At 39.9% G+C, this 12589-nt stretch overlaps 1 protein-coding gene across 1 annotated transcript in view; it reads left to right on the top strand.

Annotated features, from left to right (window-relative positions):
- Positions 1–12589, top strand: part of BRIP1 (BRCA1 interacting helicase 1) — a 194077-nt gene that overhangs the window by 73880 nt on the left and 107608 nt on the right. The window contains exon 11 of the mRNA XM_061142691.1: positions 10020–10174. Within this exon, the coding sequence (XP_060998674.1) occupies positions 10020–10174 (155 nt within the window). The remainder of the gene's footprint in view (positions 1–10019; positions 10175–12589) is intronic.

The following is a 12589-nucleotide window of genomic DNA, read 5'->3' on the forward strand; positions in this document are numbered from 1 at the left end:
TCTTCTTGGATTGATCCTTTGATCATTATATAGTGTCCTTCTTTGTCTCTTTTCACAGCCTTTGTTTTAAAGTCTATTTTATCTGATATGAGTATTGCTATTCCTGCTTTCTTTTCTTGTCTTTTTGTGTGGAATATCTTTTCCAGCCCTTCACTTTCAGTTTGTATGTGTCCCTTGTTTCAAGGTGGGTCTCTTGTAGACAACATATATAGGGGTCTTGTTTATGTATCCATTCAGCCAGTCTTTGTCTTTTGGTTGGGGCATTCAACCCACTTACATTTAGGGTAATTATTGATAGGTATGATCCCATTGCCATTTACTTTGTTGTTTTGGGTTCAACTTTATATACCTTTTCTGTGTTTCCTGTCTAGAGAAGATCCTTTAGCATTTGTTGAAGAGCTGGTTTGGTGGTGCTGAATTCTCTCAGTTTTTGCTTGTCTTTAAAGCTTTTGATTTCTGCTTCATATTTAAATGAGATCCTTGCTGTGTACAGTAATCTGGGCTGTAGCTTTTTTTCTTTCATCACTTTAAGTATGTCTTGCCATTCCCTTCTGGCCTGAAGAGTTTCTATTGAAAGATCAGCTGTTAACATTATGGGAATCCCCTTGTGTGTTATTTGTTGTTTTTCCCTTGCTGCTTTTAATATTTGTTCTTTGTGTTTGATCTTTGTTAAATTTGATTAATATGTGTCTTGGGGTGTTTCGCCTTGGGTTTATCCTGTTTGGGACTCTCTGGGTTTTTTGGACTTGGGTGATTATTTCCTTCCCCATTTTAGGGAAGTTTCAACTATTATCTCCTCAAGTATTTTCTCATGGCCTTTCTTTTTGTCTTCTTCTTCTGAGACTCCTGTGATTTGAATGTTGGGGCATTTCACATTGTCCCAGAGGTCTCTGAGGTTGTCCTCATTTCTTTTCATTCTTTTTTCTTTTTTCCTCTCTGTTTCATTTATTTCTACCATTCTATCTTCTACCTCACTAATCCTATCTTCTGCCTCTGTTATTCTACTGATGATTCCCTCCAGAGTGTTTTTGATCTCATTTATTGCATTATTCATTATATATTGACTCTTTTTTTATTCTAGGTCATTGTTAAACATTTCTTACATCTTCTCAATCCTTGTCTCCAGGCTATTTATCTGTAACTCCATTTTGTTTTCAAGATTTTGGATCATTTTCACTATCATTATTCAGGTAGATTCCCTATCTCCTTCCTCTCTGGTTTGTTTTGGTGGGCATTTATCCTGTTCCATTACCTGCTGGGTATTTCTCTGCCTTTTCATCTTGTTTATATTGCTGTGTTTGGGGTGGCCTTTCTGTATGCTGGCAGTTTGTGGTTCTTCTTTATTGTGGAGGTTCCTCGCTGTGGGTGGGGTTGGGCGGGTGGCTTGTCATGGTTTTCTGATTAGGGAAGCTTGTGTTGGTGTTCTGGTGGTTGGAGCTGGATTTTTTCTCTCTGGAGTGCAATGAAGTGTCCAGTCGTGAGTTTTGAGATGTCAGTGGGTTTGGTGTGACTTTGAGCAGCCTGTATGTTGAAGCTCAGGGCTATGTTCCTATGTTAGAGGAGAATTTGTGTGGTATGTCTTGCCCTGGAACTTGTTGGCCCTTGGGTGGTGGTTGGTTTCAGTGTAGGTATGGAGGCGTTTGATGAGCTCCTATCGATTAATGTTCCCTGGAGTCAGGAGTTCTCTGGTGTTCTCAGGATTTGGACTTAAGCCTCCTGCCTCTGGTTTTCAGTATTATTCTTACAGTAGACTCAAGACTTCTCCATCTATACAGCACCAATGATAAAACATCTAGGCTAATGATGAAAAGTTTCTCCACAGTGAGGGACACCTGGAGAGGTACACAGAGTTACATGGAGAAGAGAAGAGGGAGGAGGGAGATAGAGGTGACCAGGAGGAGAAGAGGGGGAATCAAAAGGGGAGAGAGCAAGCTAGCCAGGAATCACTTCCCTATGTGCTCTCCACAGTCTGGACCCCTCAGAGATGTTCATGGTGTTACACAGAGAAGAGAAGAGGGAGGAAGGAGACCGAGGTGGCCAGGAGGATAAAAGGGGGAATCAAAAGGAGAGAGACAGATCCAGCCAGTAATCAGTTCCCTAAGTGTTCTCCACAGCCTAGAACACACAGAGATTCACAGAGTTGGGCAGAGAAGAGAAGGGGGAGGGAGGAGATAGAGGCGACCTGGTGGAGAAAAAGGAGAGTCCAAAGCGGGAGAGATCAATCAGGCCAGTGATCTCGCTCCTAAGTAAAAATGGGTACTGAAGATTGGGTTCTTAAAGGTACAAAGTTGATAACAAATATCAAAAAGCAAAGATTAAAAATCTAGAGTAGAGGTTAGATTCTCAAAAATACAATATTAAAAAAACAAAAGAAAGTCACAAAAATTATAAAGTGTATACATAAAGTTTGCTTTAAAAATAGGGTCTTTTTTTTTTGTAAGGCAATAGTAGGTTATAAAAATGAAAATTAAAGGAGTAATAGAGGACTTAAAAGTAAAAAAATTTAAAAAATGATAATAGTAAAAATATATCTAGGACTTTCTCTGGAGCTGTTGCGGACAGTTTGGGGTCAGTTCATTTTCAGAGAGTTCCCTGATCGGGCTTATACTTCTCAAGATCTATAGACCCCTTCCTATGTAGTCAGTGCTGACTGCGGGGTTTTAATTTGTTGTACCTGTCACTTCCAAAGTGATTCCCTCTGTTTATTTTAGCTTCCTCTGTTTGCTGGTCTCTTCAGTGTCTAATTTCCGCCCTGACACAAGGGGGCAAAGGTGGTCACTGTTTTAGGCTCAGTTGTACAGTGGTGCTGTGGGGAGGGAGGACCACTGCAAACAAACATCCCTGGCGTGTGTGGGGAGCGCTCGCAGTGTCAGCCACATTGGGCTTGCCCCCGCTCACGGCGCGTGCGCTTTCCCGGTCTACACTGCTCAGGCTCCAGGTTGCTCTGCCAGGGAACTGCGTGAGGCAGGCCCTGGGTTGGGTGCACTTCCCAGGTCTAAGCCGCTCAGGTTCAGGTTCTCGGGTACTCCACAAAGGCGCAGACTTGATTGGGCCTGCGCTTTGTGCCCTTCCCAGGTCCAAGCCGCTCAGGTGACCAGGTGCTTGGCGAGCTCAGTCACCCCCAGTTGGAGGTTGCATCTTACCGCCTCCCCCATCCCAGCCACTCCGTTTTCTGGGTGTACAACCCGTGCGCCTTCTCAGGTGTGCTGTGTGTCTCTTCTGGGGAGCTGATCTCTGGCTGCGACCCTCGCAGCGGATGTCAACTGTTCAGAATCCCAAGAAGTCTTGGTTAGCAACGAAGCCTGCTCGCAGTTTGGTAGAGGATGCCTCTCTGGGGCCGTGATTGCCCCCTTCCGGCTGGCTGCCCTCGCCTGCCTGTCTCCTGCAGGGGATGGGCCCGTCTGCAGCCAGCTAGCTCTGCTCAGTCCTTTGTTCTGTGAGTGGGCCTGGCGGTGTCTTAGGTTAGGGCTTTCCGCGGGATAGTTATCCACAGTTGGGTTGCTATCTCAAGTTAGTACCCTCAGATTGCCCTCAGGGGCCCAGTCCTTACCCTAAGCAATGCAGCCTGCGCCTCCCTGTCCAGTCCCTGCTTGCTAGTGGCAGATGTGAGCGTCTGGGCTGCTGCTCTGCTGGGAGTTACTGTTAGGCACGTAATCTGTGGGTTTTACTTACTTACTTATTTATTTATTTATTTATCCTCCCAGTTATGTTGCTCTCTGAGATTCGAAGACTCGCCAGAGACCCACTGGTGAGAGTGTTTCCTGGTGTTTGGAAACTTCTCTCTTTTTTAAGACTCCCTTCCCAGGACGGATCTCCATCCCTACCTCTTTTGCCTCTCTTTTTATCTTTTATATTTTGTCCTACCTTCTTTTGAAGACAATGGACTGCCTTTCTAGGTGCCTGATGTCCTCTGCCAGCATCCAGAAGTTGTTTTGTGGAATTTTCTCAGTGTTCAGATGTTCTTTCCATGAATTTGTGGGGGAGAGAGTGGTTTCCCTGTCCTATTCCTCTGCCATCATAGGACCGCTCCCCTACTCCAGTGTTCTTGCCTGGAGAATCCTGTGGACAGAGGAGCCTGGTGGGCTGCTGTCCATGGGGTCACACAGAGTCGGACACGTCTGAAGCAACTTAGCATGCATGCATTGGAGAAGGAAATGGCAACCCATGCCAGTATTCTTGCCTGGAGAATCCCAGGGACAGAGGAGCCTGGTTGGCTGCCTTCTGTGGGGTCGCATAGAGTCAGACACAACTGAAGCAACTTAGCAGCAGCAGCTAATTTTAGTGCATTCAAATATATCCATGTTTTTTCTTTTATGAATTGTAATATTTGAGTTTAGTTTTAGTTCTTGCCTTCCATGACATTTTTCTTCTAAGAGTGTTAAAGTTTTCTTTTTTAAGAAATGTTTTCAACCACCTGGGAGTCATATTTGTTTATGTTGTGTGGTACAGAATCCATTTTATTTTGTATGAATTTTCTCAGCATCATTTACTAAATAATCCATCTATTTCACTCTGATTGTAATGCCACTTTTTTTCATATATGTGTAAGCTTATTTCTGGACTCTGTTTGTCTAAGTTATATAATTTGTTAGTTACTGTAGCATTAGAAAAATGCTGATGCATGGTAATAAGGCATATCTCCTCATTTTATTTTCCTTTGGAATGATCCTGGCTGTACGTTGCCTTACTCTGCCATTTGAATTTTAGAATGAGCTTATAAATGTCTATGAACAAATCTGTTGGAAGTTTGACTGAAACTGCATTAAATTTATATATTAATTTAGAAAGAATTGACATATTACAATACGAAGTTTTTCATTCATGAACAAGATATAGTTTTAATCATTTATTACCTCTATATATCTTTCAATAGAATTTTGTAATTTTTAGAAGTCTTATTTGCTTTTGGTTAGATTTATTCCTGAGAAGTTATAAAGTTTCTATTTCTTTTTCAAATGGTATAATTAAAAATTGCTTTTTCTGATTCTTATCAGTATATAAAAATGGTAATTGATTTGAGATATAATTCACATACCATAAAATTTACCCTTTAGAATATACAATTTAGTGGTTTGTCCTGTAGTCACAGAATTATGCAAGTATCAATGCTGTCTCATTTCAGAATATTTTTGTCACCTCAGAAAGAAATCTTATACCCGTTAGCAGTCATTCCCATTTGTTCTTACCCCAGATCCTGAAAACCTCTAATGCACTTTCTGTTTCTGTGAATCTACCTGTTATTGTGACTGCCTTCTTTCAGTTTGCATAATGTTCTCAGGGTTCATCTATGTTGTAGGATGTATCAATACTTCATTCCTTTTTATTTCCAAATAATTTTAGATTTTATGAAGTTACTGTACTTTGTTTATCCATTATCAGTTGTTTCTACTTTTTGGCTGTTATAAACAACGCAACTATGACCATTCATACACAGATTTTTGTGCAACATATATTTTCAGTTCTGTTTGGTATGTACTTAAGAGTAAAATTCCTGGTCCACAAAGTAACTCTGTGTTTAACTTTTTAAGGAACTGCCAAACTTTTCCATAGGGGCTGTACCATTTTACAATCTGATCAGCCATGTACAAGGATTCTGATTTTTTCCGCATTCTCACGAACACTTGTTTTCATATCTCTTTTATTATAATCTTAATAGGAAGAATGCAGTGATATCTCAAGATGATTTTCTTTTCTTTTCCTGAATGACTCATAATGGCAAACAGTTTTTCAGCTGCTTATAGTGCATTAATATATATTTGGAGAAATCTGTATTCAAATCCTTTGCCCATTCTGAAATTGAGTTGTCTTTTATTGTTGATTGTTTAAGTTCTTTCTGTATTCTGGGTATGAACAACATACTGCATATATGATTTGCAAATATTTTTTCTCATTTCATAGATGCAGTAGTATTTTTACTTATTTTAAATTAGGTTAGGGAGATTTCCTTTGATCCTAAAAAATTCATCATTGTGATTATTGAGTTGTTTAGAAGTTAATTTTTACCACAGTAATGTAGCAAAATGGCTGTCTGAGGATGCCTTACAAATAGCTGTGAAAAGAAGGGAAGCAAAAAGCAAAGGAGAAAAGGAAAAATATACTCATTCGAATGCAGAGTTCCAAAGAATAGCAAGGAGAGATAAGAAAGCCTTCCTCAGCGGTCAATGCAAAGAAATAGAGGAAAACAACAGAATGGGAAAGACTAGAGATCTCTTCAAGAAAATTAGAGATCACAAGGGAACATTTCATGCAAAGATGGGCTCAATAAAGGACAGAAATGGTATGGACCTAACAGAAGCAGAAGATATTAAGAGGAGGTGGCAAGAATACTCAGAAGAACTGTACAAAAAAGATCCTCACGACCCAGATAATCACAGTGGTGTGATCACCTCACCTAGAGCCAGACATCCTGGAATGTGAAGTCAACTGGGCCTTAGGAAGCATCACTACGAACAAAGCTAGTGGAGGTGATGGAATTCCTGTTGAGCTATTTCAAATCCTGAAAGATGATGCTGTGAAAGTGCTGCGCTCAATATGCCAGCAAATTTGGAAAACTCAGCCGTGGCCACAGGACTGGAAAAGGTCCGTTTTCATTCCAATCCCAAAGAAAGTCAATCCCAAAGAATACTCAGACTACTGCCCAATTGCACTCATCTCACACACTAGTAAAGTAATGCTCAAAATTCTCCAAGCTAGGCTTCAACAATACGTGAACCATGAGCTTCCAGATGTTCCAGCTGGTTTTAGAAAAGGCAGAGGAACCAGAGATCGAATTGCCAACATCTGCTGGATCATCAAAAAAGCAAGAGAGTTCCAGGAAAACATCTATTTCTGCTTTATTGACTACGCCAAAGCCTTCAACTGTGTGGATCACAATAAACTGTGGAAAATTCTGAAAGAGATGGGAATACCAGACCACCTGACCTGCCTCTTGAGAAACCTGTATGCAGGTCAGGAAGCAACAGTTAGAACTGGACATGGAACAACAGACTGATTCCAAACAGGAAAATGAGTATGTCAAAGCTGTATATTGTCACCCTGCTAATTTAACTTACATGCAGAGTACATCATGAGAAATGCTGGGCTGGAGGAAGCACAAGCTGGAGTCAAGATTGCCAGGAGAAATATCAATAACCTCAGATATGCAGATGACACCACCCTTATGGCAGAAAATGAAGAAGAACTAAAGAGCCTCTTGATGAAAGTGAAAGAGGAGAGCGAAAAAGTTGGCTTAAAGCTCAGCATTCAGAAAACTAAGATCATGGCATGAAATAGATGGGGAAACAGTGGAAACAGTGTCAGACTTTATTTTTTTTGGGGCTCCAAAATCACTGCCGATGGTGATTGCAGCCATGAAATTAAAAGACACTTACTCTTTGGAAGGAAAGTTATGACCAACCTAGACAGCATATTAAAAAGCAGAGACATTGCTTTGCCAACAAAGGTCCGTCTAGTCAAGGCTATGGTTTTTCCAGTGGTTGTTGTATGGATGTAAGAGTTGTACTATAAAGAAAGCTGAGCACCGAAGAATTGATGCTTTTGAACTGTGGTGTTGGAGAAGACTCTTGAGAGTCCCTTGGACTGCAAGGAGATTCAACCAGTCCATCCTGAAGGAGATCAGTCCTGGGTGTTCACTGGAAGGACTGATGCTGAAGCTGAAACTCCAATACTTTGGCCACCTCATGTGAAGAGCTGACTCATTTCAAAAGACCCTGATGCTGGGAGGGATTGAGGTCAGGAGGAGAAGGGGACGACAGAGGATGAGATGGTTGGATGGCATCACCAACACAATGGACATGGGTTTGAATGGACTCTGGGAGTTGGTGAGGGACAGGGAGGCCTGGTGTGTTGCGGTTCATTGGATCGCAAAGAGTTGGACACGACTGAGCGACTGAACCGAAGTGACTGAATGTGTGAACATAATTTAAAAGTCAGTGTTGTGGAGTGATTGTCCTGCAATTAAATAAAATAAGTAAAATTTTTAAAAAGTCAAGAAAAGCATCATCTGCCCTACTTTCAATTTTTACTTTTCAGTGGCTCTTTTAACTCTTCTAATGGTTTCTCTGATAATTAACCTCAATTTTCTAAATAACATGTAGATTCAGCTACTTTTTAGTTTTCAATTTTTGATATTCTCTATTGATTTCCAGTTAAGTATGGTGAGGATTCAGCTCCTTTACACACACACTTTCTCTCTTTCACAAACACACACACACTCCCTCTCTTTTCCTCTCTGTCCCTCCCTCTCTGTTTCGTTTTCCTCCTGTCTTCTTTCCCTTTCTTCACGCTCCATTTTTTCAGCATAATTATATTAATATTCACTGTGCATGTCATCATATTTTATGTTATCATAGTTCATAATAGTGAAATCATGTAAGGTGCTTGATTAAATTTTAATACGATTCTAGTTTTACTGTGAAGTAATTAGTTGTATGTGTGTGTGTTTCCCCATTTGGTTAGTTTTCTATTTATCTATAAACCTAGCTATCATTGTTTAGATACCCTAACCAGAGGTAGCCTTAGAGTTGTCTTATGGTTCAGTAGATAGAATTTCATTCAGTCCTTTTATTTTTACTACAGTGCCTTATTGTCGAGAGTTCAGAAATTGCTTAGCTTACGAAGTAAATTGCCAGTTGTCTGCCAGTGTTGGAGAGGAATAGTAGCTTTCATGTAAGGTGTTTCTCAGGGAACTTGATTTTTTTTTTTAAGAACAGTTTAGTACCTGTCTTTTGTTAATAATTTGTACTGTTGAATTATTCAAGTTCATGTTATTTTTTTTGGTTGTTCTTTATTTTTGAAAAATATTTTTGCAAGGATCTATTGTATAGCACATGGAACTCTGCTCAATTTTATGTGCCAGCCTGGATGGGAGGGAGATTTGGGGGAGAATGGAGGCACGTGTATGTATGGCTGAGTCCCTTTGCTGGTCACCTGAAACTACCATGATGTTGTTAATCAGCTATACCCCAATACAAAATAAAAAGTTTAAAGTCTGGAAAAATAAAAATAAAAAATTTTTTTTGTATCATTTAATGTTTTGTTCAGTGGAGACTAATTTTACTTTTATAAATGTGTATTATTTCACAATATATCTGGATATTGAAATTTTGTCTTATTTATCCCATTTCCCAATTTTATTTTCATTGATTGTATTGCATCGCTCAATTGCTTAGGCATGTCCAACTCTTTGCAACCCCAGGGATTGTAGCCCACCAGGCTCCTCTGCCCATGGAATTTTCCAGGCAAGAACACTTCAGTGGGATGCCATTTCCTACTCCAGGGAATCTTCCTGACTCAGGGATCAAACCTGAGTCTCTTGTGTCTCCTGTATTAGCAGGCGGGTCTTTACTGCTAGGCTCACTGGGATGTCTTCTTTATCCTATTTCCCCATTTTATTTTCATTGAACACAGATTTTATTGTCAGACATCAGAGTTGTCACCAGTATCTTTTACTGCTTCAATTGAAGCGACTTAGCAGCAGCAGCATTCGGAGTTTTCTCTTTCACAGTGTGGGAAGTTTATCTTAATGTCCACACTTCTGTCTTCATTTAAACTTATAAGCCATATAAAAATTAATGAGCCAGTTAGCATACATTTTGTATTTAGCATGTATTCTTTTTTTGATTTTTTTTTAAAAATTTTACGTAGTCATGATTCTTAGCATAGGCATAGTCCCTGGAGGTAATTCAGGGATTTAGGTGGCAAATCAGATTTTTAAGCTTTTTAGAAACCATTTTGTACATTTTTATTTAGCCCGTTGCTTTTGAAGGGCACTGAATAAAAGTCTAATTGTCTGAACAAGTAATGAACCTTCTAAATGTGTTACTTCATATTTAAATGTCTTTGAAGAGGATTTGAGAGTATATGGAAATTCAGAATACATTGTTACCACTTGCATATTAATGTTTGACTAAAATTTCAATTTAATTTGGGTTTTATTAACAGTTTTAAGAATTTTCCTTTTCCTCTCTTTTCCCTCCTCCACCCCTAACCAGTACACTTAATATGGTAATTTCTTACAGGGACATTTTTCTGCTGTCCTTCAAAGAGAAGAAAAAGTCCCATCAATTCATGGTAAAGAGGAGGCAAGAGAAATACCTATTATTAGTGCTTCAACTCAAATAATGCTCAAAGGACTTTTTATGGTGCTTGACTATCTTTTTAGGCAAAATAGCAGGTAAGTAAAGATATCTGGTCTGAATTCTTCCTCTTAAAAATATTAGTGTTACTGGGTGCTAGCTACTAATTTTATGTGAGTACATGGGATAATGATAGACAAATGGTATAAATATTGCTCTTACTGGCACAGACTCAGTCAACTGATGTTAGTTTTTGTTAATGAAAATGAGTATTGAAACGAGTAAATAAATACATTTAATTAATTCAGCATTAAATTTACAATCTTCTAAGACTAAATTTAAGTCTTCTTTTAAGTATAATTTATATATGTTTCTTCCAGTGTTAGAAAGTTTTATTGTGTAAATCCTCTGTTTAATAAAATGTGAAAGCAGTCAACTTCCCACACACTACTCCTTAAGTTATACTACAACCTGGCTCCAATTTTTTTTTAAGATTTTTTTTTTTTTAATGGCAAAATGTCCTGGAGGCTCAGACGGTGAAGAATCTGCCTTCAATGTGGGAGACCTGGGTTCTGTCTCTGGGTTGAGGAGATCCCCTGGAGAAGGGCATGGCAACCCACTCTAGTATTCTTGCCTGGAGAATTCCATGGACAGAGGTGCCTGGTGGACTACAGTCAGTGGGGTTGCAAAGTGTCAGACACAACTGAGCGACTGACACAGACACACAGACACACACACACATGACTGAGTGACTAACACACACACATACACACACATGACTGAGCGACTAACACACACACACATAACTGAGCGACTAACACACACACACATACACACATGACTGAGCGACTAACACATACACACACACACATACACATGACTGAGCGACTAACACACACACACATACACATGACTGAACGACTACAACACACACACACATACACAAACACACACATGACTGAGCGACTAACACACACACACACACACACACACGTAATGTAGGGCTTCCCAGGTGGTGCTAGTGGTAAGAACCCGCCTGCCGATGCAGGAGATATAAGAGACATAAGTTCAATCCCTGGGTTGGGAAGATCCCCTAGAGGAGTGCATGGCAACCTACTCCAGTATTCTTGCCTGGAGAATCCCATGGACAGAGTAGCCTGGTGGGCTGCAGACCATGGGGTTGGACATGACTGAGGCAACTTAGTATGCATCCACATATACATAATGTAAAACTGAACAGTTTAAACATTCTAAGTGTACATTTTAATAGCATTAACTGTGGTCACATGGTTGTGCAGCTATACCACTGTCAATTTCCAGAACTTTTTCATAATCCCAAACAGGAACTCTATACCCATGAAACAGTATCTTCTATTTCTCTACCACCATAACCTTTGGTAACCTCTGTCCTACTTTCACCTCTATGGCTTTGCCATTTTTGGTGTCTCCTTTTGTTTTTAAAGTTAATGCATGTTATAACATACATCATTCTTTTTATGGCTGAATGATATTCTATTAGGGAAACCATTCAATATCACAGTAATCCAAGACTATGCCCCAACCAGTAATGCTGAAGAAGCTGAAGTTGAACGGTTCTGTGAAGACCTACAAGATGTTTTAGAGCTAACACCCAAAAAAGATGTCCTTTTCATTATAGGGGACTGGAATGCAAAAGTAGGAAGTCAAGAAACACCTGGAGTAACAGGCAAATTTGGCCTTGGAGTATGGAATCAAGCAGGGCAAAGGCTAATAGAGTTTTGCCAAGAGAATGTACTGGTCATACCAAACACCCTCTTCCAACAACACAAGAGAAGACTCTACACATGGACATCACCAGATGGTCAACACCAAAATCAGATTGATTATATTCTTTGCAGCCAAAGATGGAGAAGCTGTATACAGTCAGCAAAAAACAAGACTGGGAGCTGACTGTGGCTCAGATCATGAACTCCTTATTGCCAAATTCAGACTTAAATTGAAGAAAGTAGGGAAAACCACTAGACCATTCAGGTATGACCTAAATCAAATCCCTTATGATTATACAGTGGATGTGAGAAATAGATTTAAGGGACCAGATCTGACAGAGTGCCTGATGAACTATGGACGGAGGTTTGTGACATTGTACAGGAGACAGGGATCAAGACCATCCCCATGGAAAAGAAATGCAAAAAGCAAAATGGCTGTCTGAGGATGCCTTACAAATAGCTGTGAAAAGAAGGGAAGCAAAAAGCAAAGGAGAAAAGGAAAGATATTCCCGTGTGAATGCAGAGTTTCAAAGAATAGCAAGGAGAGATAAGAAAGCCTTCCTCAGCGATCAATGCAAAGAAATAGAGGAAAACAACAGAATGGGAAAGACTAGAGATCTCTTCAAGAAAATTAGAGATACCAAGGGAACATGTCATGCAAAGATGGGCTTGATAAAGGACAGAAATGGTATGGGCCTAACGGAAGCAGAAGATATTAAGAAGAGGTGGCAAGAATACTCAGAAGAACTGTACAAAAAAGATCCTCAT

This window comes from Dama dama, chromosome 5 (assembly GCF_033118175.1).
Source record: "Dama dama isolate Ldn47 chromosome 5, ASM3311817v1, whole genome shotgun sequence".
Taxonomy (NCBI): Eukaryota; Metazoa; Chordata; class Mammalia; order Artiodactyla; family Cervidae; genus Dama; species Dama dama.